At 44.7% G+C, this 27,272-nt stretch overlaps 1 protein-coding gene across 3 annotated transcripts in view; it reads right to left on the bottom strand.

The window, feature by feature from the left end:
• LOC119976624 (mitofusin-1-like) overlaps positions 1-27,272 on the bottom strand; it is a 102,746-nt gene that overhangs the window by 27,436 nt on the left and 48,038 nt on the right. For all 3 annotated transcript variants that reach the window (XM_038817255.1, XM_038817254.1, XM_038817256.1), the window contains exons 10-14: positions 24,842-24,963; positions 16,397-16,523; positions 11,799-11,903; positions 11,584-11,686; positions 6,361-6,590 (exon numbers count right to left, since the gene is read on the bottom strand). In XM_038817255.1, coding sequence (XP_038673183.1) covers positions 6,361-6,590; positions 11,584-11,686; positions 11,799-11,903; positions 16,397-16,523; positions 24,842-24,963 — 687 coding nt within the window. The remainder of the gene's footprint in view (positions 1-6,360; positions 6,591-11,583; positions 11,687-11,798; positions 11,904-16,396; positions 16,524-24,841; positions 24,964-27,272) is intronic.

The raw sequence follows: 27,272 nt of genomic DNA, 5'->3' as shown, positions 1-27,272 counted from the left end.
CTCAGCCAATACACTCTTTGGTCATATTACAGTACAAATTTTAAATTGCTACTAATTACCATCTGAGATACCCTCAATCACGACACAGGAGATAAGATAGATGATTCAAAGGCTTTAATCATCTGAGAACTGTACAGCAGCCAAGAAGTGTGCTCATCACATGCTGCCGAGTGAGCCCCATCCTATATACCGTTTCCTGGAGGTGGAGTCAGATGCGGAGTCCCCCAGGGTTCCAAGCCCGGTCTCTAAGGGCCAACGCATTAAAGGTAAGGTACCATTATAGCAGCCACTGATAACATTCATCACATTCACCCCCTGTTTAAAAAAACACATAGTCCGTCGGGGGTGAAGTGGAGTTACAAGTTCAGTCTTGTGGGTGGTTTGACCGTCCGTGCTGACTTTCTCCCCTCCGGTGTGGTGCCGTGGATACGGTCGGTCGGTGTTATATCCGGGAGCACGGGTGACAGAGCCTTTACCCGCCTTGGAGCGGGGGGGGGTATCCGGGATGACTAGGGTGATCGGTGCTGGCGCCGGCTGGGGGGCGCTATGGGGGGGGGGGGCGCTGTCGGGGTTCGGCGGCCGGTAGGGGGAGAGGAGCATCGGTAGGAGAGGGGGTGTCGGTGGGGGTAGCATCGGGGTCGGTGGGCGAGCCAGCGGGGTCGGTGGGAGAGCCAGCGGGTGCCAGGTCTCGCACTGAGATGGTGTCCTGCCTGCCGTCGGGGTGCTCGACGTAGGCATATTGAGGGTTTGCGTGTAGCAGTTGGACCCTCTCGACTATGGGATCTGACTTATGGCTCCTCACGTGTCTCCGGAGTAAGACTGGTCCCAGAGTCATCAGCCAACGTGGAAGCGAGACCCCAGAGGTGGACTTCCTGGGGAAGACAAACAAACGATTGTGAGGGGTCTCGTTCGTGGTCGTACAGAGGAGCGACCTAATGGAATGTAGGGCATCGGGTAGGACCTCCTGCCAGCGGGCAATTGGGAGACTCCTTGACCGTAGGGCTAGGAGGACAGCCTTCCAAACTATCGCGTTCTCCCTCTCCACTTGCCCGTTTCCCCGCGGGTTATAGCTCGTCGTTCTGCTCAAGGCGATGCCCTTGCTGAGCAGATATCGACGCAGCTCATCGCTCATGAACGATGTACCCCGGTCGTTGTGGATATAAGCGGGGAAACCAAACAGTATGAAGATGCTGTGCAGTGCCTTGATCACGGAGGCCGAGGTCATATCGGGGCAGGGGACAGCAAAAGGGAAGCGGGAGAACTCATCGATCAAGGTGAGGAAATAGATGTTGCGGTTGGTGGACGGGAGGAGCCCTTTGAAGTCCACACTTAGTCGCTCAAAGGGCCCAGAGGCTTTTATCAGGCGGGCCCTGTCTGGTCGATAGAATTGCGGTTTGCATTCCGCACAGATTTGGCATGCCTTAGTTATGGCCTTGACCTCCTCTGTGGAGTAGGGAAGGTTGCAGGACTTGATGAAGTGGGCAAGCCGGGTGACCCCCGGGTGGCAGAGGTCATCGTGGATGGCTCTCAGGCGATCGTTGTGCGCGTTGGCGCACGTGCCGCGGGACAGGGCGTCTGAGGGCTCGTTGAGCTTCCCCGGGCGATATTTAATATCATACGTATAGGTGGAGAGCTCTATCCTCCACCTCAGAACTTTGTCATTCTTTATTTTTCCCCGTTGTGTGTTATCGAACATAAAGGCGACCGACCGTTGGTGGGTGACGAGGGTGAACCTCCTACCAGCTAGGTAGTGCCTCCAGTGCCGCACGGCCTCCACTATGGCTTATGCCTCCTTCTCGACTGCAGAGTGCCGAATTTCCGAGGCGGTGAGGGTTTGGGAGAAAAACGCTACTGGTCTGCCCGCCTGGTTGAGGGTAGCAGCCAGGGCGACGTCTGATGCGTCGCTTTCTACTTGGAAGGGAATGGCTTCGTCCACCGCGTGCATGGCGGCCTTGATGATGCCGGCCTTGATACGGTCGAAAGCCGACTGGGCCTCATCCGTCAGGGGAAAAACCGTGGTCTTAATGAGTGGCCGGGCTTTGTCCGCATATCTGAGGACCCACTGGGCATAATAGGAGAAAAGCCCCAAGCACCGTTTGAGTGCCTTGAGGCTACGGGGAGGGGGAGTTCCTTAAAGGGACGCATGCGGTCGGGGTCTGGGCCTAGAACCCCGTTTTCCACGACGTAGCCGAGGATGGCAAGCCGGGTTGTGTGGAACACGCATTTCTCTTTGTTGTACGTGAGGTTGAGGGCCCGGGCAGTCTGGAGGAACTTCCTCAGGTTTGCGTCGTGGTCCTGTTGGTCATGGCTGCAGATGGTGACGTTGTCAAAGTACGGGAAGGTAGCCCGTAAGCCGTACTGGTCCACCATTTGATCCATCGCCCTCTGGAAAACGGAGACTCCGTTTGTAACACCAAAAGGGACCCTGAGGAAGTGAAACAGCCGACCGGCTGCTTCAAAAGCCGTGTAGGGGCAGTCCTCTGGGCGGATAGGGAGTTGATGATAGGCCGATTTTAGGTCGACCGTGGAGAATACCCGATACTGGGCAATGTGAGTCACCATTTCTGCTATGCGGGGAAGTGGGTAAGCATCGAGTTGCGTAAAGCGGTTTATGGTCTGGCTATAATCCACTACCATTCGTTGCTTTTCCCTGGAGCGGACTACCAATACTTGAGTCCTCCAAGGGCTGTTGCTGGCCTCTATGACCCCCTCTTTTAGTAGCCGCTGAACCTCTGACTTGATAAAAGTCATGTCTTGGGTACTGTACCGGCGACTCCTGGTGGCGACGGGCTTACAGTCGGGAGTGAGGTTCGCGAAGAGGGGGGGTGGTGCAACTGAGTGTCGCCAGGCTGCATACCGTGAGTGGGGGCAGGGGTCCGCCGAACTTCAGTGTCAGGCTCCGGTGGCTGCACTGAAAGTCCAGACCGAGCAGCAGGGGGGCGCAGAGTTGAGGAAAGATGTAAAGTTTAAAACGGGTGTATTCAGCGCTTTGAATTGTGAGGTCAGCGACACACTATCACGTGATTTGAACCGAATGGGACCCAGAGGCGAGGGCGATAGTTTGGGAGGCGGGCTGGGTGCGCAGGGAGCAGCACCTTACCGTGTCTGGATAGATAAAGCTCTCCGTGCTCCCGGAGTCGAATAGGCAGGGAGTGTCGTGGCCGTTGATTCGCACCCGCATCATCGAGTTACTCAGGTGTTTCGGCCGCGATTGATCGAGCGTGATCGCTGCTAGTTGCGGGTAGTCAGAGTCCTCGGTTAAGTCGGACTCACAAAATGGCAGCCTGGAGTCACAAAATGTCCGCCGCCGTCAGTCGCACATGTCGAGGTTCGAAGATGGCCGCTCCCATGACTCGCACAAGGTCGATGACGCATTGTAAGTGGGCGTGTCTGGCCGCCGCACGCCCGCGTTGCGGGGCTTGTGAGACTGGGAGCTTGATTTCTGGGCATGGTGAGGATTTTGTTTGTGGCCTTTGGGGCCAGCCAGGCAGACCTTAGCGAAGTGCCCCTTCTTCCCACAGTCGTTGCAGATCGCGGAGCGAGCCGGGCAACGTTGCCGTGGGTGCTGACCTTGCCCACAGAAATAGCATGGGGAACCCCCGGAGTGAGTGGATCGCCGCGCGGCGCAGGCCTGTAGCGTGGCCAGGTCTGGAGGGGATCGAGAGGGGTTTGCAAGGTCCGCGGAGTATGTACGGAGGTTACGGTAGGCCGTTTCTAGGGAAGAGGCGAGCGTTACCGTGCCTTGCAGATCCTTTGCCCCGTCTTCTAGGAGCCGCTGCCGGATGTAAGAGGACCTGATACTGGACACAAAGGCATCGCGAATATGCAAGTTCATGTGGGTTTCTGCCGCCACTGCTTTATGGTTGCAGTTCCTTGCGAGCGCAGTGAGTTTCTCCACGTACTCGTCCAGAGTTTCTCCGGAACGCTGGCTGCAGGTTGAGAGCAAATGTCTGGCGTGTACCTCATTAATCGGCTTCACGAAGCGTTTCGTGAGTATCTCGACCGCAGCTTCGTAATTTGCAGCATTCTGGATCGCGGAGGAGAGTCGGTGGCCCACCCGGGCATGTAGTAAACGCAGCTCGTGAGCGCCATCGACATCAGTCGCTGAGGAGTCAATATAGTCCTCAAAATACCGCAGCCAATATTTTAAAATTTCCGGGGCTTCCAGAGACCGAGCGTCCAGGTTGAGTTTCTCCGGCTTTAGAGCGCTGTCCATCTTGATGTGTGAGATGATTAAATTGAGATACCCTCAATCACGACACAGGAGAGAAGATAGATGATTCAAAGGCTTTAATCATCTGAGAACTGTACAGCAGCCGAGAAGTGTGCTCATCACATGCTGCCGAGTGAGCCCCATCCTATATACCGTTTCCTGGGGGCGGAGCCAGAGGCGGAGTTCCCCAGGGTTCCAAGCCCGGTCTTAAAGGGCTAACGCATTAAAGGTAAGGTACCATTATAGCAGCTACTGATAACATTCATCAAACCATCCTGACTTTCACTCCCCATCACACTTACTGATCTTTTGGACCCAACCTAACCCTAACCCTCCCCATCACCACCTGCCTCCCTCTCCCATTAACCATTCTCAAGCCTGTTTCTCTACTTTGGCTAGTTTTGAAATTTGCCTTCAAATTTGTTACTTTGTTGATTTTCTCAGTCGGTCTCCTCTGCCCATGGTTTCCTCTCCTGATATTGTCATCACTTGTATCCTGTAGTGCTATTAGCCAGTTTCTAAACTGTACAGGAAAACATTAGTTTTTTTAAGCACGTGTGGTACTTATAAAGTGTTTACATATAATGCACAGCAAATTAGTCTGCTGATGAAACAAAGCATCCTTTTAGGATCACACGGTCTAATTGCTGTCAAATAAAAATGAAGTAGAGCAGACTTTAATTGCTCTTCAAGTTGAAAATCAGAAGCCTAATTGCTTTCTTTTAATCATGATCGTTCAATCAGAGTTCAGATATCTTGGCTCCCGTGTCAATTGAAGTATTTTATACTTCCTATGCAAGAGAATATGGGTTTAAATTGTGCAATACTTGAAAAGTAAGAGATATGCTTTATAGACATATAGCTATATTAGTAAAAGATCCTCTGTTTGGACAGCTGATAGTAAATCAAATCATCTGCTGTTTCAGAAAGACACAATTTAACATACAATTATTCCGCTGCTAAAGACAGTATACAGTTCTAGATTCTTGAAGTGAATGGTTTGATGTATTCAGAACATTCGATAAAGAGTAGGTCATTCAGCCTGTCACGCCTGCTTCGCCATTCAATTAGGTCATGGCTAATCACCAACCTCACCCGAACTTTCCCGCACTATCTCCATATTCCAGGGCTAAAGGAATCAAGGGATATGGGGACGAAGGCGGGATCAGGGTATTGAACTTGATGATCAGCCATGATCATACTGACTGGCGGATCAGGCTCAAAGGGCCGAAACGCCTCCTCCTGCTTCTATTCTTTATTATGTTTCCTTAATCTCATTAGTCGTCAGAAATCTATCGATTTCTGTTTTGAACATGCTCAATGATTGAGCTTTCAGAGCCTTTTGGGGTGGAGAATTCCAAAGATTCACCACCTCAGAGTGAATAAATTCTTCCTCATCTCAGTCTTAAACGGCTTATCCTTATCCTGAGATTCTGTCCACTGGTTTTAAACTCACCAGCCAGGGGAAACATCTTAACTATATTTACCCGGTCATGCCCAGGAAGAACTTTATAAGTTTCTAGGAGGTCACCCTCATTCCTCAAAACTCTAGAGGACACAGAGCTAGTTTCCTCAATCTCTCCTCATAAAGCAATCCCGAAAATCCAGGGATTAAACTGGTGAACCCCTGTTGCACCTCCTCTATGGCTCATATATCCCACAAATAACAGGACAAAAACTACATAATAATCCAGATGAGGTCTCAGCAAAACTTTACACAACTTTTAATTATATGGATAATGTTGCTTTGGTTTTCGTTTGATTTGTTAAATTCAGAGCTAAAATACAAAGACTTCAGATAACAGGAGTGCAAATTACTAATGGCCAATTAGTTGTCCAAGAAATGCATAGTTGAACACATGGCCACTTGCCCATGCTTGTCCAGGCTATAGTTGGTGCACAGCTAAGGAAAACTTGAAAGAAGGGAAAATAGAACTAAAAATTGAATAAGTAAAGATTATGCACCCTCAAAACAACTCCCTTTGGATTCCACAATGTAACATTATGACCATAAGGCACTTTGTTTGAAATTAGTTGCGGAAATCACTCCAAAATTAATTCTATAAAATTATACTTCTCAACGGCTATTCAGACCGTTACTTAAAAATATATTAGATTTACAATATAAGAGTTGCAATTTAGTGTACCTGAAAAGTTGGGTCTCCAAATATCAGTAGAGCCCTTCGGGCATTTTTGGGTCCCAGAAAACGATTGACCAGTGAAGTCCAACCAAGTGAGAAATGGAATTCAACATTTTCTTGGAAATCTGCACATATCTTGTCACAATTCAGGTCATAGCTGAGGTCAAACTTGTGGTATGGTAGCAGAGCATTGAGCTGATTCTGAACATTTAATGGAAGCAAGGGCTTGAGATTCCCTGGAAAATACATAGAATCTGATCAAGGTGCTGACCCTAAATTAAGCATCAATTTATCAAAAAAGTAACAATAGTTTCACAGTGATGAACGCTCAGTATGTTAATGTTATTCATCAAGGATCTGCAAACAGTACACCTTGCCCAGAATTCTCCAGCCGTTGGGATTCACATTTCCCCCTGGCAGCACACCCTGCCTGCGGCTTTCCCAGCGGCATGAGTTGGTTTCAATGGGAAATCTCATTGACAAGCGGCGGGAAGCGAAAATCCTATCGCCAGTGAACGGCGCACCACCAAGAGACACACAGCTAGTGGACTGGAGAATCCCCCCCCCCCCCCTTTATTTCCGTTGTACCATTAAAAATTAAAAACCTATTTTGAAGTTTGATGCTAGTGCTTCCCAAGAAATAAAAAATGAACAGGCGAGACCATCAAGAAAATTAGAGTCCATCCAGTTTGCTTGGTTTTCTTTTATCATGTTTCAGAAATTTTACCTTTTTGTATACATTTCAAATTTCTGTAACCTGTCATGTTTAAGCTACTCAGCATGTACTGCTTTTAAGCAGCAATATATTGCTTATGTGAAATTTTCCTACATTTAGATAGTGCTTTCTCTGGTTCTTCTATCTAGGTTTACACTAAATCTCACTGTATTCATTCCATTTAACTCCTTTCATAAATGGATTTTTCTCTCCTTTCCTCCTCCCATAGGAAGAACCAAAATTTAAGGTGCCATTCCAATAGAATTTCAAAACAACCGATCTCACATCTTAGAAATATAAAGAACCTCAAGATTTTTTCTGGTCCCTTATATTCTTTTTCTGGTCCCTTATATTCCTAGGTAACAGACATAGATGTTACCAAATTAGAAGGCAGAGCAAATAACTAGGAGCAACTTACTCAGAATCAAATGGCAATAAATCTTTACGGTAACCATTCAATTGATGGTAACTAAGTATAAAATAATTAGCACAATGACAAACAAACAAGATGAGAGAACATTTTAAATGATACAATATATTGACTGAAAAAGAGAACCAATGGTTAAAATGGATCGGCTTAGTTGCAGTCAAAAATGGACAACAGTCAAATTAGCAGAGGATTAGAATATGAAAATGAAGATAACTGAGATTGTTGCTGAACTACTCAGTTTCTTGTTTTTTTTGGGGGGGGGGGTAGGTTGCAAGCAGTAATCAGGAAGGAAGCAGGTGATTGTCAGAGAGATTGATCACAAGAGGAGAGTAAACAATCAGGATGGGACGAAGTGGAGTCTGTTGACAAAGTTCTGAATTGCAGTGGGGCAGGGAAGAACACCTTGTGGGAACATCACTGTGTATATATTACAGTGACGAATAAGGGCAGGGAATCTAATGAATGGCTAGTTAGGGTTTAGGGCTGGGGGAGTTGGGTATGTTATTGTGGGTTTGTTGGATTTCTCTGTTGTTTAAAATGTTAAAATTATAAATGCCTCAATAAAATATTTACTAAAAAAAAAGTGTATAGCCTTCGCTAATTCATTTACTATTTATTGACTAACTCTTGTTGCCCTTCAGATGGTGGTGGAGGAAAGACTGTTGTAGTCAATGTGGTGAAGGTGCTTCCATAATGCCATTAGTTGGTGGAATTTCCAGGAATTGGACCCAGCAATGAAAAAGGAATGGCAATGTTTGTCCAACTCAGGATGATTTATTTGGCCCATCTTAACTACTCCACCATTGAATGAGATCATGGCTGATCTCCACTTTACACCTTATTCCTTCCTAAAACCCTTGATTCCCTTACTTATTAAAAATCTGTCTATATCAGCCTTGAACATACTTTTTTAAAAATATAAATTTAGATTACCCAATTAATTTTTTCCAATTAAGGAACAATTTAGCATGGCCAATCCACCTAACCTGCACATCTTTGGGTTGTGGGGGCGAAACCCACGCAAACACGGGGAGAATGTGCAAACTCTACACGGACAGTGAGCCAGAGCCAGGATTGCACTTGGGACCCCGGCGCCGTGAGGTAGCAATGCTAACCACTGCACCACCATGCTGCCCCGCCTTGGACATACTTAATGTCCTAGCCTCCACAGCTCTCTGCAGTAAAGAATTCCACAGATTCGATACCTTCTGAGAAGAAATTCCTTCTTATCTGTGTTAAATGGGCGACCCCTTGCTCTGAGATTATGCCATCTAGTCCTATATTCCCCCACAAGAGGAAACATTCTCACAGCATCCAGCCAGTCAAGTCCCCTGAGAATCTGAGAAGGTCCAATAAGGTCACCTCTCACTCTTCTAAACTCCAATGAGTACAAGTCCAATCTACTTAACCTCTCTTCATAGGAAAAGCCCTCTATACCCAGGATCAACCTCCAATGCCAGAATATGGTAGGTGATTTGGAAGTAATGTTGTTTTCATGCACCTGCTCCCCTTGTCCTTCTAGGTAATGGAGGCCATTGGTTTGGGAGGTGCTGCCAAAGGGGTTTCGCCATATTGTTGCAGTGCACCATGCAGATAGTATCTGCTCTAGCCATGGTATGCTGGTGGATATTTAGGCTAACATATGAATGAACGATCAATCAGACTATTTGTCCTGGATGGTGTTGAGCTTGGTGAGTTTTGTTGAAACAACACCGATCCAAGCAAGTGGAGAGTATTCCATCACATTCTCGACGAGTGCTTTGCAGGTGATGGAATGGCTTTGGAGAGTTCAAAGGTAAGCAACTCTTCATTAGTACATATCAGATTACTATATATCAAAGGCTAAATCTGATGTTCCTAAATAACATACATAATTGTAAGCAAGAATCTTTGTGACCATAGGAACAATATTAACAATAAGTTAATTAAATAATGTTTATTTTGTTCCAAAATATGTCCTACATTATAAGAACATTGTACAAACAACAGGTTTATTCTGCATAGGCCCATTTGATTCTGCAATTTGATGGCCTGGAATTTCCAGGTAAGAATAACAATGGCGGTATCAGCGTTCACCAGCATCCTCCACTATCCATGCAGTTAAATGTAGAAATCAAAAAGTTGCTTTCCGAGTTGCCCTCTATAAGCTTCCATATAATTATACCTCGTCAAGAGAATCCATTCAAAGTTTGGGTTGGTGAGTGGAAACAAATTCAGGTATCTGCAGGTGCGGGACGTCCTTCGTAAACAGGTGTCAACCTTCCCGCTCCTACCGCTAAGGGGGATTCAGAGGGTGGGTAGGAGAAGGGAGCATATCGGACATTTATAAGGAGCTTATAGGGTCGGAGGAGATGCAGACCGAGAGCTGAAGCGCAAGTAGGAGGAGGAGCTGGGAAGATAGATAGAAGATGGTCTATGGGCGGACGCGTTGAGTAGAGTAAACACGTTTGCAACATGTGCCAGGCTCAGCCTGATACAATTTAAGGTTGTTCACTGGGCTCACATGACAGTGGCTCGGATGAGCAGATTCTTTGGGGTGGAGGACACGTGCCCAAAATGTGCGGGAGGACCGGCGAACCATGTCCACATGTTTTGGACATGTCCAAAGCTTAGGGAATTTTGGCAGTGGTTTGCGGACGTCATGTCCACGGTGTTAAAAACAAGGGTGGCACTGAGTCCAGAGGTGACGATTTTCGGGGTGTCAGAAGACCCGGGAATCCAGAAGGAGAAAGAGGCCGACGTTCTGGCCTTTGCTTCCCTGGTAGCCTGGGAGACGGATACTATTAGCATGGAGGGACTCAAAGCCCCCAAAGTCAGAGACCTGGCTATCGGACATGGCTAGCTTTCTCTCTTTGGAGAAAATCAAGTTTGCCTTGAGAGGATCACGTTAGGGTTCACCCTGAGATGGCAACCGTTCGTCGACTTCTTCGCGGGAAATTAATCGTCAGCAGACCGGGTGGATAGGGGCGGGGGGAGTAGTTTAGATTAGAGTAGGGTTCAATAAGGGTGGGACCTGTACAAGAGGTAAATGGCTTTTGAACTATGTTTATGGTTTCATGTAGATTGTGTATTTTGTTGTTCTTACTACGTATACTGAAAATACCTCCATAAAATGTTTATTAAAAAAAAGAGAATCCATTCAAATACATGAAAGGCAAGAAGTTATGGTACTTACTAGACAACCATGAAACATGCCATCAAAAATTATTTTTTACTGGTGTGAAAAGTCTTTATTTCTACTAAACAAGCTCTCGGGCATTGAATATTTACTGTTAAAAGTGATTTCAGTTACTGTTGGCGCATGTAGTAAGTTTTAACAAATCTTTTTCTGCCTCTCTCTCTTAATCCATATTTCTTTTCCTCTCTTATTTTTGTCTGCACATGTTTTAATATTGAATTAAATATTCTCATATACACTCCCTGGTTTAGGCTCTATGTGCCCCACCAAGAATTTTTCAACTTGATTGCTTTGGAAGGCACATCAATATTTTTTCTGTTCACAAAGGTTCCAGATCCCCAAGCTGCTGCACTGCTTTGACTGCTAACCACAAAGCACAGTGTAAATGCCCAGAGAAATTCCATGGATAAGTGTAGGAATAACGAAAAGCGAGAATCACTCTGCGTACTGCAAATTTGAGCTATTGTCTATCACTTAAGTAGTGATCTTTAATGACAAAATACCATGACAACATTTGATTTGCTCAATAGATCTTAATGACTGTACATGTAAGGAACAGGTCAGAGGATTTTTTTGATTCATCTCCTCTAGACGTTGTTAAATCTAGATTTCTCCAGAATGTGTAGAATTACCACCTGAGGCCTGATGGCATGCCCACATTTCCTATTTGGATCCTGAGAAACAAGTCTGCATTGCTTACATACAATTATCCTGTGCCCCACGACAGTCTTTTTTGTTCATTCTTAAATTTTAGTTCTAGTTGGATTCCTGTTTCCATAAAATGTTAGTCACACGCCATAATACGGGAGGTTATGCTAATCAGCTGGATCGGCCTCAGTTTCAAAACTGGCATCACACTATCTACTTTAGAATTCAATAGTTTAATTCAATTAAGTCTTGACTGACCTATCATTTGAAGCTGCGCTGTCTGTAATGAGGCATGGACTGCACTGGAACAACGTTCAGCCAAGTTCCTCCCTAGTCCTTCTTCAATGTGCTTATGCAGATCCTATATAGCAATGTAATATATAAAAAGTTAGAGGTATTAACAAGCTATACAAGTGTTGTTGTATTTGATTTCTCTTTTATCAATTTGCTAAATAAAATGGATTTTTCCTTACATTTTTATAAAACTTTAAGACTGCAGGAGAAGAATGGAATTCTCCATGAAATTCATCAACCAGTACAGAAAGGCGGCAGATTTCATCAGTCATTGCAGCAAAAACCTGAAATACCAATTTTGGGATGAAAAAATTAAAGATTCACAATACAATCTCAGTCGTAATATCTGACAGTATTCCTTGCAATAATTAAAATTAGAATCCTTCTTCACAGTGCAAAGAATATCTTACACAGATAAAATTAAAACTGTAGAATGCTGTACATATAATTTATTTAATTAATTCCTACTATACATTGCAGAACTGATTTAAGCAGGCAGACGTTTAAAAAATTTGCCAATGTCTGTAAATAAAGAGAGATTAAGTTACAAATTAGGATATTGAAATTTTGGGTTTTGACAATAAGTTTTGCTTTAGTGGTTGATGTCACTGTCCCATTAAAAGGAGCCTCGAGCCGCAGGGGAGACAGTGAAACACAGGAACATGTATATGAGGTGGATACAATATGTCTATCGGCGGATAAGTAAATAAAGAAAATAAACTAACCAGAAAGTTAAAGAAAGGTAACCATAATTATGGCAAAGTGTTTTGTACTTAGAGTGCTCTTCTCAGAGCATTCCATCAAATGGATGCCTTGGGGTGCCAGCATGTCTTATGAGGTAAATTATAAAAGAAAGCAAGTTTAAAAAATAAATTAAAATAAATTGATGGATAAACCATGCCAAAAATCAAAATGGCTAAAAAGGCTTGTATTTACATAACACCTGAGGGAAGCAAGAAGAGAAATTACTGGGGCCTGACTGACATCTTTGTATCCTCATTGGCTACAGGTGAGATCCCAGTGGACTGGAAAATAGCTAATATGGTACCGCTGTTAAGAAAGATAGCAGGGAAACTATAGGCCGGTGAGCCTCACGTCAGTGGTAGGTAAATTATTGGAGGATTTATACCCATTTTGAAACAAATGGACTCATTCGCGATAGACAGCATGGTTTTGTGAAGGTGAGGTCATGCCTCACTAACTTGATTGAGTTTTTTAAGGAGGTTACAAAGTTGGTTGATATGGGGAGGGCAGTGGGTGTTGTTTACATGGACTTCAGTAAAACCTTTGACAAGGTGCCTCACAGCAGACTGGTACAAAAGGTGAAGCCACGCGGGGTCAGAGATGAGGTGGTAAGATGGATACTGAACTGAAGTGGCTCGGTCACAGAAGGCAACGGGTAGCAGTTGAAGGGTGGTTTTCTGAATGGAAGGTTGCGACTAATGGTGTCCCACAGGGATCTGTGCTGGGGCCTCTGTTGTTTGTAGTACATATAAATGATTTGAAGGAAAATGTAGCCGGTCTGATTAGTAAGTTTGCAGATGACACCAAGGTTGGTGGAGTGGCAGATAGTGCTGAGGATTGTCAGAGGATAAAGCAGGACATAGATAGGTTGGAGACATGGATCCAGACAAATGTGCAGTAATGCATTTTGGTAGGTCTAACATAGAGGGGAAATATACCGTAAATGGTAAAACTCTGAGGAATATAGAAAGTCAGAGTGATCTGGGCGTGTAGGTCTACAGATCTTTGAAAGTGGCAACATAAGTGGACAAGGTAGTCAAGAAAGCATACGGAAGGCTTGCCTTCATTGGACGGGACATCGAGTACAAAAATTGGCAAGTCATGCTGCAGCTGTATAGAACCTTCGTACGGCTACACTTGGAATGTTGCTTATAATTCTGGTCGGCACACTACCAGAAGGATGTGGAGGGTTTGGAGAGGGTGCAGAGGAGGTTTACCAGAATGTTGCCAGGATGTTAACTATGCAAAGAGGTTGAATAGACTCGGACTATTTTCATTCGAACAACGGCGGTTGAGGGGTGACCTGATAGAGGTCTGCAAGATTATGAGGGGCATGGATAGAGTGGATGGGCAGGCACTCTATCCCAGGGTGGAGGGGTCAGTCACCAGGGGGCATAGGTTTAAGGTCTGTGGAGCAAAGTTTAGAGGAGATATGCGAGGCAGGTTTTTTTTTTTTTTTACACAGAGGGTGATGAGTGCCTGGAATGCGTTGCCAGGGGAGGTTGTGGAAGCAGATACATTAACGGTGTTCAAAAGGCATCTTGACAAATACATGGACAGAATGGGTATAGAGGGATAGGGCGCAAGGAAGTGCTGAGGGTTTTGGCCAAGGTTAGTATCATGGCCGGTACAGGCTTAGGAGGACCAAAGAGCCCATTCCTGTGCTGTATTGTTCTTTGTTCTAATCAATGTCTCAAAGTAATCCAGTTGCAACAAGTTCCTATTACCTATGTGCACGGTGACACAGTAGATAGCACTGCTACCTCACAGCGCCAGGGACCTAGGTTCGATTCTGGTCTTGGGGGGCTGTGCGGAGTTTGCACATTCTTCCCGTGAGCGTGGTTTCCTCCGGATATTCCGGTTTCCACTCACAGTGTGAAGAATATGTGGATTGGCCATGCTAAATTGCCCCATAGTGACCAAAGATGTACATGTTAAGTGGGGTTATGGGGATTGGTGGGGGAGTTGGCTGAGGTAAAGTGCTCTTTCAGGAGGGTCGGTGCAGACTTGATGGGTTGAACGGCCTCCTTCTGCACTGCGGGAGATTCTATACACTCACTGGGCGAATTTACCAGTTGTTCATGCCAGCGGGATATGCCGGTCCCACCGATGGCATACAGGTTTCCCAGCGATGAGGGGTGCATTCAAGGGGAAATCCCGCTGATAACGGAGGATCCATAAAATCCTGTTTCCGCTGCCGAAAAACACGTGGCAGATTGGTCCGTAAATCTCGCCCACTATGTGAGCAAACTTGGTAGTCTGTAAAATCGCACAAACAGCGATGAGATGACTGACCAATCAACCTTTTTTTGATGCTCCTGATTGAGAGAAGAATTTTGGCAGAGAAACTGGTCATAGTGTCATTGAATTTTTAACATTTACCTGAACTACCATAACCGACAGATTCCCGACTCATCTAAAGCCAAGAGATCAAACCAAGTATCCCTCAGTCATGCAATGAGTGTCGACCCTCATTTATGTGCAAGTCCTCAGAGGGAGACTGCCTTGAATCTAAACATTCTGACTCAAATAAAAGCTCTAGCAAACAGTTGTCACGGTGACCCAAATCTCCCCATAGAGAATAACTTCATCTTCCTTTGATTTACACTTCCATTTTGTTACTGGAATTGCAGTTGTTGTTTTTGCCTGAAGTTATGAATATTCAGACAAAAATAGTTTGAAGTTCTGAAGAACTTAAAAAAAGAAAAATTTAGAGTACCCAATTCATTTTTTACAATTAAGGGGCAATTTTGTTTGGCCAATCCACCTACCCTGCAAATCTTTTGGTTGTGGGGGCGAAACCCATGCAAACACGGGGAGAATGTGCAAACTCCACACGACAGATACCCAGAGCCGGTATCGAACATGGGACCTCGGTGCCGTGAGGCAGCTGTTCTATCCACTGTGCCACCGTGCTGCCCCCGAAGAACATTTTAATAGAGAATAACCAATGTTATGTTGAGCAATTCCAGCAGCAAAATATTGGTAATCTTTTGTGTTGAAAAGGTCAAAGACTTTTAATTTTCCAGAAATGAATTAGGTTGTCCCTCAATAAAGGGGTTCACTCACAAATATGCTCTGAAGTCACCCATTGTGGCATTCCACTACTCCTTGAGATACTCAGCAGAACAGACAGGTTCTCCAGACATTAGTACCATGTCTACATGGTGTCAATTCAAGAGTCAGGAATGAATCCCTCATTTGTATAGACATATTTCGCTCAATGGTTCTGTCTTCAATGTAATATTTGTTGTAAATGCAAAGCCTTGAACCATAAAACAACACAAACTAACTATATTGTAATAAGTGTTATCTGGATAGATTTTTGGTGGACAAATAGATTATGCTCCTTAAATGTTGGGGCTTCATTGTGAACCAAATGTGTTGGTTAGCAGGAGCAAAGGACCTGGAGCAATGCTTAGGTTGCAATCCTTCCCAGTGGAAATTTACTTTTCTTTCTCTGATTCCTTTGGGAAGATGATGGATTACATGGCCCTCACAGTTATAAGGAATATGACTAATGCAACTAGCATGAACAGCCTGGTTCTCTTTGTGAAATCAGGAACTGAACAGAACATTGAAAATAACTTTAAAAGCTCATTAGCCGAACCAGGCACTGCATTGACAAAACGTTTTATCATTTGAAGGCAGCATGAACTTAACCAATAGACAATGAGAGGAAAACATCTGAGAGTAGATCATGTGAAATCCCACAGGAGAAAGGCATTCCACACAGGATCAAATTCTTTTAAGGAATATTTAGACCCCCCCCCCCCATTTGTTCGCTCAACTTATCAGTGCTGCAAATGAAAAATAAAACAAGTTACAGAAATGTTCTAATAAAAAAATCTAAATGCTGGTAATACTTAGCAGATCTGGTAGCATCTGTGGAGATTTAACTTTTCAAGTTGATGATCTTACTAAATTTTATATACACAAATCTTATATTTTGTTTACTCTCGGTAATGGCCAACAGTAAACTTCAAACTGCTGAAGGCAAGCACTTCCATTTGGAATGGGCTACAATCCTCACCTTGGCTTCTACTTCTTCTGTTACAAGTTTAATGTTTTTCTTGCAATCCTCAGACAGCAAGGTTAGTTGACTTCGCACAAACTCCAATCGATCAAGGTGGTCCTCTCGTTCCTCCAAGGAAAAGACTCTTGAGAGCAGAAATGGTAGGTTTTAATCCATTGTTTACATTTTGAGCACACACACATAATTTATATGGTTTATTTCATATATTATTAAAACCTGACAACACTGGAGAATGTTACATTAAGTATCCAAAGAGAAAATGCTGGAAAATCTCAGCAGGTCTGGCAGCATCTTCAGAGAGAGAAAAGAGCTAATGTTTCGAGTCCAGATGACCCTTTGTCAAAGCTAAAAGGCAGCGAAAGTGGGAAATCTTTATACTGCGGAGTGAGAATGAAAGACGAGTCATAGCCACAGATACCAAGGGAAAAGAGTGCTAATAGCCACAGAAACCAAGGGAATGAGTGCTAATGGCAGTCCCTAGAGAGAACAAAAGATGTGAAAGACCAAATAACCGAGAAACTAACATCAGAGGGTAAATTTTGACAGATGTAGATGTGAGGGTAGGGGAAGGGGGAAGCAAAGGGACGAAAGAACAAAGAACATTACAGCACAGGAACAGGCCCTTCGGCCCTCCCAGCCTGCGCCGATCCAGATCCTTTATCTAAACCTGTTGCCTATTTTCCAAGGTCTACTTCTCTCTGTTCCCCACCCGTTCATATATCTGTCCAGATGCATCTTAAATGATGCTATCGTGCCCGCCTCTACCACCTCTGCTGGCAAAGCATTCCAGGCACCCAACACCCTCTGCGTAAAAAATTTTCCACGCGCATCTCCCTTAAACTTTTCTCCTCTCACCTTGAAATTGTGATCCCTTGTAATTGACACCCCCACTCTTGGAAAAAGCTTGTTGCTATCCACCCTGTCCATACCTCTCATAATTTTGTAGACCTCAATCAGGTCTCCCCTCAACCTCCGTCTTTCCAATGAAAACAATCCTAATCTACTTAACCTTTCTTCATAGCTAGCACCCTCAATACCAGGCAACATCCTGGTGAACCTCCTCTGCACCCTCTCTGAAGCATCCACATCCTTCTGGTAATGTGGCGACCAGAACTGCACGCAGTATTCCAAATGTGGCCTAACCAAAGTCCGATACAACTGTAACATGACCTGCCGACTCTTGTACTCAATACCCCGTCCGATGAAGGCAAGCATGCTGTATGCCTTCTTGACCACTCTATCGACCTGCGTTGCCACCTTCAGGGTACAATGGACCTGAACTCCCAGATCTCTCTGTACATCAATTTTCCCCAGGACTCTTCCATTGACCATATAGTCTGCTCTTGAGTTAGATTGCATCACCTCACATTTGCCTGGATTGAACGCCATCTGCCATTTCTCTGCCCAACTCTCCAATCTATCTATATTTGGCTGTATTCTCTGACAGTCCGCCTCGCTATCTGCAACTCCACCAATCTTAGTATCATCTGCAAACTTGCTCATCAGACCACTTATACCTTCGTCCAGATCATTTATGTATATCACAAACAACAGTGGTCCGAGCACGGATCCCTGTGGAACACCACTAGTCACCTTTCTCCATTTTGAGACACTCCCTTCCACCACAACTCTCTGTCTCCTGTTGCCCAGCCAGTTCTTTATCCATCTAGCTAGTACATCCTGAACCCCATACGACTTCACTTTTTCCATCAACCTGCCATGGGAAACTTTATCAAATGCTTTACTGAAGTCCATATGTATGACATCTACAGCCCTTCCCTCATCAATTAACTTTGTCACTTCCTCAAAGAAAGGGTAAGGAAGGTGGATAAGATAGGGGAGGTGGATAAGATGGGGGCGGGGGGATAAATATATATATATATATATATATAAAGTAAGACAAGAAAGAAATGGCAAAAGACAGTTAAAATGAAATGGGATGAAAACAAATGGGTCGCGGTGGAGTTGAGCTAATCATCTGAACTTGCTGAATTCGATGTTGAAACCAGAAGGCTGTAGCATGCCGAACCGTAAGATGAGATGTTGTTCCTCCAATTTGTGTTGAGCATCACTGGAACATTGCAGCAGGCCAAGGACAGATATGTGGGCATGGGAGCCGGGTCTTGTGTTAAAATGGCAGGCAATACGCAGTCCTGAATACGCACATTCAGTCTGCGTTTGATCTCTCCGATATAGAGGAGACCACATTGGCAGCAGCAAATGCAATAGACCAGATTGAATGAGGTGCAAGTGAAACGCTGCTTAACCTGGAATGAGCGTTTTGGGCCTGGGATGTGAAGCATAGAAGAGGTAAAGGGGCAGGAGTTACACCTTCTGCGATTGCATGCGAAGGTACCATGGGTGATGGGAGAGGTGTTAGGTATGGTGGAGGAGTGGACTAGATTATCTCAGAGGGAACGGTCTCTGCGGAATGCTGACAGAGGGAGTGAAGGGAAGATGTGTTTGGTGATGGCATCACGCTGGAGTTGGCGAAATGGCGGAGGATTATGCTTTGTATACGGAGGCTGTTGGGGTGAAATGTGAGAACGAGGGGGGACTCTTGTTCTGTGAGGGAGGGCAGGGGGCGAGGGCAGGAGATGGACCGCACACTGTTGAGGGCCCTGTCAACAATTGTAGGTGGGAAATCACGGTTGAGGAAGAAGGAACACATTTTCGAAGCACCATTTTGGAAAGTGTCATGATCTGAACAAATGCGACGGAGGCGAAGGAGCTGAGAGAAAGGGATGGAGTCCTTATAGGGTGTAGGGTGTGAAGAGCTGTATTCCAGATAGCTGTGGGAGTCAGTGGGAGCTAGATTAAGTATGGTTTTCTTCATTTTTACACACAAACTGTATAACCTTTTATCATGGCCATAATCCAGTAAGGGCACTGTCCCTTTAATTTTACATTTTGATCCTTCCCTACACAAATTTATGTAAAATTAAAGGGACAGTGCCCCCACTTGATTATGGCCATGATAGAAGATTACACAGTTTGTATATAACAAATGAGAAAAAACATATTTAATCTAGAATTCTCCATGAACAACTAAAAAAGATGCAATAATTTCTTATTATAACATCATGCACACAATGTTGACAACTGAAGAGGACCTCCTCTAAGTAGTCTTTCTCTATATTGTGGAAAGCAGTGCAAGTCAGTTTGGCCAACTACTTAACCTACAATAAAACAAAAACTTGCTTTGATGCATGCTGATACTGAACTCGCACAGACCTGACCAACATTGAATTTCTTTCCTCACTCAAAGTTTATTCGTCAGCTTGGACTATGTCTGACATTAGCAACAATTTAAGTAGAGAATATTTCAATTCTAATTCTGGGATGGGATGGAAGTGAGTGATGATGTGTTAATTCATTTCAAAGTGCATATGAATTGTCCACAGAAATAAAAATACAAAATAACTCATGCACTCTTTCACCATACCCAACACCTCTCCCATCACATCTTTAATATAACAAAACATCCCAAAGCACTTCATTAGAGGTTAATCAAAATTTAACACAGACACAGAAAAAGATATCAGGAGAGACGACCAAAAGCTTGGTCAAAGAGGTAGGTTTTAAAGACCAAATTAAAGCAGGGGAAGAAGCAGAGAGTTAAAGAGGGAATTCCAAAGCTCACAACCAAAGCAGCTTAAAGCATCTGCCAATGGTGAAGCAATTAGAGTCAGAGATCTGCAGGGTGCTGGAATTGGAGCAACAAAGAGATCTCAAGAGCTTGTAGGACTGCAGTGACAGAGGGAATTTGAAAGCAAGGTTGAGAATTTTTGAAATTGATTCTTTCCTGAGCCAGAGGACAATGCAGAAGTGTTCACAAAGGGTGATGGCTGAATGAAGATACAGGCAGCAGAGTTTTGGATGATCACAAGATTGTGTTTCATGGAAGATGGCAAGCTAGCCAGGACAATATTGGAATGGTCTAGTCCTGAGATACCAATGCATGAAACATAATGGTTCCTGGGTTATGGGGATGGGTGCTCTTTTTGAGGGGCAATGCAGACTCGATGGGCCAAGTGGCCCCCTTCTGCACTGTAAATTCTATGATTCTATGATACCAGGGCAAGTTTCTGGCTGTCGCCGACACACTCTCGAGAGCTGCGGCCATCAGTGAGGTCTGACCGGGAGCTGACGATATTCAGCTGCATGTCCATCTTGTTGCTGCGTCACTTCAGATTTCTGATGAAAAGTCAAGGCTGATCAGGGCAGAAACGGCCACTGATCCGGTGCTTCAGAAGGTCAGCAGATGTCTCAAAGAAGGTTGGCTGAAACTCCTGCTCTGCGTACTATTGTTTTTTAAAATGCATTTTATTACAAACATGTATCAAAACAAGTACGGACGAATAAACAACCAGGGAAACATACTTCCCAACAATAAACTATACAGTCTGTACAGATTTTTCTCCTTTTTCACCGCCCCCTCCCCTGCGACGAACAGCCCCTCAAACACGGTCATAAAAATCCACTCCACCTTTCCTCAAACCATCCTGAAGAGCCCCTTAACTCTTACTTTATCGTCTCTAATCGCAGGAAGTTGTACAGGTCGCCCAACCAAGCCGCCACCCCTGGTGGCGATGCCGACCGCCACAGCAGCAAAATTCACCGCCTTAAAATCAGAGAGGCGAATGCCACGATATCGGCCTTCCGCTTCTCCATGAACTCCGGCTTCTCTGAAACACCAAATATCGCCACCAAAGGGTCCGGGTCCACCTCCTCCTCCACTATCTTGCTAAGATCGCGAGCACTCCCACCCAGAATCTTCCCAATTTTTCGTAACCTGCTCTGCGTACTATGTTCGTTCCAAACTCAGTGGGGTAAATAGTCTTCTTGAATCGTCATCCCATATTCGCTGAGGTCGCTCATGCTGAAGCATTACGAAGGGCACCCAAGCATTGAGAAATTGAAGCGCATGGCCCAGGAGACGATATATTGGCCATGCATTATCCAGTAAATTGCAGGTATGGCTGATCAGTGAGATACCTGTCAGAATTTTTGCTGCAAACAGAGCAAGGAACCTATGCATGTGGAAGATGTCGTTGCCAGTCCCTGGCAGAAAGTGGGTATAGACTTGTTCCATTTTAATGGGAGTGACTACCTGGTCGTAATCAACTACTTCTCCAACTATGCAGAGGTGGTGCAGTTAGTCAACACGACTGCTCGCTGTGTAATTCGGCATGTCAAAGCGATCTTTGCCCGGCATGGCATTCCATCTATTGTCATGTTGGACAATGGATCATGCTTCAGTAATCATGAATGGACTGAGTTTGCTTGCCGATATGACATATTAACTCAAGCCCGCTGTATCCCCAACTGAATGGGAAGGCGGAAAAGGGTGTACACATAGTGAAGCAGTGCTGACGAAGGCCCTGAATAGGCGAGATGATACGTATCTTGCATTACTCCAGTCCTGTCAGCCCCACTGGTAAATGGCCTATCACCAGCACAGCTGCTTATGAACAGGCAGCTGCGGACAACTCTGCCCTCCATGGTGGCTTCCACAGTCAATCGACAGCTCAAGAAGAAGTTAGGTCTTTCGAAACAAAAGCAGAAAGAGATTTCCAATAGGTCTGCAAGGCCACTCCAGCCGTTGCAGATAAGGGACACCATCAGAACTGAGGACCCCAATGGCAAAGGATGGGTGAAGGTAGCAACGGTTGTGCAACAAGCGGGTCTATGTAGTTGCATTGTGTATTCATCGTATGTCCAATGTTTTTCATGTATGGAACGGCCTGCCTGGACTGTACGCAGAACAATATTTTTCGCTGTACCTCAGTTATAGAACAAAGAGATCTAGGTGTACAGCTCCTTTCATCGGTCAGAACATCGAATACAGGAGTTGGGACGTCTTGCTGAAGTTGTACAAGATATTAGTCTGGCCACACTTGGAATACTGTGTACAGTTCTGGTCACCCTATTATAGAAAGGATATTATTAAACCAGAAAGAGTGTAGAAAATATTTACTAGGATGCTACTGGGACTTGATGGTTTGAGTTAGAAGGAGAGACTGGATAGACTGGAATTTTTTGAGTGATCTTATAGAGAGCTATAAAATAATGAGGGGCATAGATAAGGTAGATAGTCAACATATTTACCCAAAGGTAGGGGAACCTAAAACTAGAGGGCATAGATTTAGAAGGGAGAGATAAAGAAGGGTCCAGAGGGAGGTGAATGTCTGGAATGAGCTGCCAGAGGCAGTAGCAGAGGCAGGTACAAGTCTTTTAAAAAGCATTTAAAGTTATATGGGAAAGATGGGTAGAGAGAGATATGGGCCAAATGCGGGTAATTGGGAGTAGCTTAGTGGTACAAACAGAGCAGCATGGACAAGTTGGGCCAAATGGACTGTTTTCATGCTGTAAACCTCTATGACTCGATAACTTGGCAGAGTTTTTTTTGAAGAGGTAACGGAAGATTGATGAGGGCAATGCGATGCATAAACTTCAAAAGAACACAGTATAAAATAAAATGGTGTACATGGACTTCCAAATAGCATTTGATATAGTGCTGCACAACAGGGGCGGGATTCTCCCCTACCCGGCGTGACGGGGGGTCCCGGCGCAGGGAAGTGGCGCCAACCACTCCGGGGTCGGGCCTCCCCAAAGGTGGCGAATTCTCTGCACCTTTGGGGGCTAGGCCTGCTCCGGAGCGGTTGGCACCAGAAGACTGGCGCAAAAAAACGGCGCCAGGGGCCTTTCAGGCCCACCGCCCGGCAGCGGGGCTGGCCGAAAGGCTTTCGCCGGTCGGCGCATGCGACGGCGGTGACGTCACCACCGGCGCATGCGCGATGTGGGTTTCTCTTCCGCTTCCGCCATGGCGGAGGCCATGGCGGCACGGAGGAGAAAGAGTGCACCCAGGGCACTGGCCCGGAGTCTGAGCGGGGGGCCCCGATCGCGGGCCTAGCCACCGTGGGGGCACCCCCCGGGGTCTGATCGCCCCGCGCTCCCCCCCAGGACCCCGGGGGCCCGGTTGCACCGCCGATCCCGCCGCCACCAGAGGTGGTTCAAACCTCGGCGGCGGGAGAGGCCTCCCAGCGGCGGGACTTCAGCCCATCGCGGGCCGGAGAATCGCTGCAGGGGCCTCGCCGATCGGAGTGGCGTGATTCCCGCCACCGCCACTTCCCGGGTGGCGGAGAATCTCTGCCACGGCGGGGGCGGGATTTTCAGCGGCCCCAGGCGATTCTCCGACCCGCCTGGGGGTCGGAAAATTTCGCCCCAGATTTGTGAACAAAGTTCTAGTTCATGGAATAAAAAGGACAGTAGCAACATGGATACCCATTCGGCTGAGTGACAGGAAACAGAGACTGTTAGTTTATGGATGTTCTTTGGGCTAGAGGAAGTAATCTAGTGGAATTCCCCATTGTCGCTGTTGGAACTCTTGCTCTTCCTTATATATATATATTAATGACCCAGACTTTGATGTACTAGGTACAATTTCAAAATTTGCAGATGATATGAAACTTGGAAGCATTGTGAACTGTGAGGAAGTAGTGTAGAACTTCAGCAGGTAACAAGGAAGGCAAATAGAAGCAATAGAGTGTGGTTAATAAAGCATACAGTATCCTAGACTTCATTAATAAGGGCATAGAGTGTAAGAGCAAGGAGGTTATGTTAAATGTGTATAAAACACTGGTTTGGCCTCAACTGGAGAGCTGCGTTCAGTTCTGGGCACCACACTTTAGTAAAGATATGAAGACATTAAAAAGAGTGCAGAAAAGATTTACAATAATAATTCCTTTGATGAGGAACTTAAATTATGTAGACAGATTGGAGAAGTTGTTTTTCTTGGAGAAGAGATGGTTAAAAGGAGATTTGATAGAAATATTCATAATCATTTGGGGTCTGGACAGAGTAGATATGGAAAAACTGTTCCCACTGATGGAAGGATCGATAATGAAGAATCAATAACTGATTTATGGTAATTGGTAAAAGAAGCAAAGGAGACATGAGGAGAAACCCTTTCTTGCAACAAATAGTTAAGATCTGGAATGCATTGCCTGATAGTGTGGTGGAGGCAGGTTCAATCAAGGCATTCAAGAGGGAATTGGATTATTATCTGAAAAGGAAGAATATGTAGGGTTATAAGGAGAAGGTGGAGGGATTGCCCATTTGGAAGTGCCGGTGCAGTCACAATGGGCTGTACTGATACTGTGGGATTGGTGGAGGGATTGGAAAATTGTCCTAATTTTGTCTGGAGAACAAACAGGAGAGTTTCATCATTACAACAGAATCCTCTTAAATGTTACTCGACTAGAATCAAAAACTATAGTTAGTTTAAAATGTGTTAAGAATATAATTTCACATCTTAATTATCACCTCGACATATCTGCTTGAAGCCATAGCTCATGACAAAGCTTATACTTTATTCAAAGGTTCAACTTCCCCAACTGTTGCCTTGTATGGTGAATCAAACCACTGAAGATTTCTTACCTTTTTTCTGCTGCAACCACATTGATGGAGTCCATGATTTTTTTCACAGTGTCTATGATCTGTTTAGCTCTGATAGTGTGTTGCTCAAATTTTGTTTTCACTGCTGACTGCGAGATACACTCCTGCGAGGCCCAAGCAGGAACACATGACTGTGAACTTTATATGATTTACATTGGATAAATATAAAAGTATGTTCAGATACGGGCTTGCTGCTGTTTCTAAAGAAATGTGCATAAGCTTCAAAAGAACACAGTATAAAATAAAATTGAATAAAAATACAGAAACAGCAGCAAGGAAGTGTCTTGAATTAAGGATTTATATTCACAGTAATGTGTTAAAAAGAAAATTATACACATACATAAAATAATGTAAAACATAATTTATTTTGCACTGTATAGGTGGACATCAACTATGTAAGGCTTAACTTCTGTCTTTAATTAAACTGTTTTGACATGTAACGATCTGTTTAATACAAACTATTACAGATTGAATTAAATAGGCCTTGTGTGAAATAACATCTGAAAAACTGGCGACCTTTATAGGCCTTGTGTGAAATAACATCTGAAAACTGGTGACATTTGTCACACCTTTGGGGAAATGTTTAGAAAATCTATGTCAAAAATTTAGCTCCTACTTCCTATCTGCATACATACTTCCTGTTGTCAGAAATTTGCCACACATCTTCCCCATTATAATTTTCTCTTTCCAAATTCAATATATATGGTAATCACCTATGTGTCATGCTGTAATTACAGAATCTGACCAGTGGATGGCTCTGTCCGCAATCCAAAAACATCATCAAATTTCAGAGCCTCTGACCATCACCTTATTTTCCTTCAAGTCATTGGCTTGCATTTTAATTTTGTTGTTGTGTTGTTCCTCGTGTCTTAATAAAGCTCGTAGTCTCAAAGGTGGAGAAGATGCTTTATTGTGAATTTGTTCTCTCTTCAGAGCTCAACTTACGGCTACCTCAAATGCTGCCTGCCTGTGTGTCTGTGTCCTGCTCCCAGTTCTGCCTTCCGTGAAGTGTGTCGTCACTTCCTGTCCCTGTATATATATATATAGCTCTCCCGTGCTCCCTCTAGTGCTTGCTCAGTTGTATTGCATCTAGTCAGATCTACAATCACCACATCCCCCCTTTTTTCTTTACATATTTTCTGTACATCGTTAAAGAAAATTGTACAAAACAGTTAGATTACTTACGGTATGTGTATCTATACAAGAGATGGTGCTATTGCATATTTTACAAAGCCAATTTATATTTATGAGTCCAATCTTAATAAAAACATTTATGAGTCCAAACTTGATGAATTTGTTCACTGAGTTTTTTCTTTTGTTGTTGTTGACGTGGTGAATGTTGTTGGTGTTCCTCTTATTTTAAGTAACCAATGCGTCATCCCAAGGTGTTTGCATGGTCGAACCACTGATGTTGACTGACATGGACTTTTTTCTGTGCTTGTGGTATCGATTTATTATGTCATCTGCCTTGAAAGCTGGTGTGCTTGCTTGTTCTGGAGCAGATGTGAGTTTGTGCGATTCGTTGTCATCCCATGGCATGTTTGTAGTCTTGTCATTGTTTTGCAGTGTGCTGTAGCATTGTCCTTCATGTGCAGAGATGTACCATTTTGTACAAGTCGTTGTTTCATTGCTGTTGTTTCTGTCGTTCCTGTCTTTGTTGTTTTCGTTGCCGTTCTTGTTGCTGTTTTTGTTGTTTCTGACTTTGTTGTTGTCGCTATCTTTGTTATGCTTCTTGTTGGTTTTGTTGTTCTTCTTGTAGTTTTTGTCGTTGTGCTTGTAGTTTTTGTTGGTGCTGTTTTCTTGTTTCTGCAGTGCTTCTTGCGATTTTTGTTTTTCTTGTTATGCTCAATGAGTGTCCCGTGTGGATAATTTGAGTCATTGTCACAGTTATTGGTGCGAGTGTCCTTTGTGGAATCTGTTACATTGAACGTTTCGTCTCGAGAATGGTGAGACTGATCTGATGTTGCATTGATGTTGGTGACATCAGTCATTTGTGATGGATTTGGTTCGTCGTCTTTGCTTTCTTGGTGCTCCTCTTCTGGAGTCAAATTCTTCGCGATTTCATTTGACGCGGTCTCTCTGGACTCTTGGTGCTCCTCTTCCAGAGTAAAAACCTTCATGATTTCAATTGACGTGGTCTCTCTGGACTTTTGGCGCTCCTCTTCTGGAGTCAAAATTTTCATGGTTGCTGTTGATGTGGTCTCACTGGACTCTTGGTGCTCCTCTTCTGGAGTTAAAATCTGCATGGTTTCTATTGGCGTGGTCTCACTGGACTCTTGGTGCTCCTCTTCTGGAGTCAAAATCTGGATGGTTTCTATTGGCGTGATCTCTCTGGACTCTTGGGTGGCCCCACTCTGTGCTTCTGTACAGACAAGCTGAGAACTGTCAGTCTCGCTGTGATCCTGTACCTCCT

This window comes from Scyliorhinus canicula, chromosome 13, assembly GCF_902713615.1.
Source record: "Scyliorhinus canicula chromosome 13, sScyCan1.1, whole genome shotgun sequence".
In the NCBI taxonomy this organism is placed as follows: domain Eukaryota; kingdom Metazoa; phylum Chordata; class Chondrichthyes; order Carcharhiniformes; family Scyliorhinidae; genus Scyliorhinus; species Scyliorhinus canicula.
The sequence above is the reverse complement of the archived record's forward strand: the minus strand, read 5'-3'. Positions and strand labels throughout refer to the sequence as shown.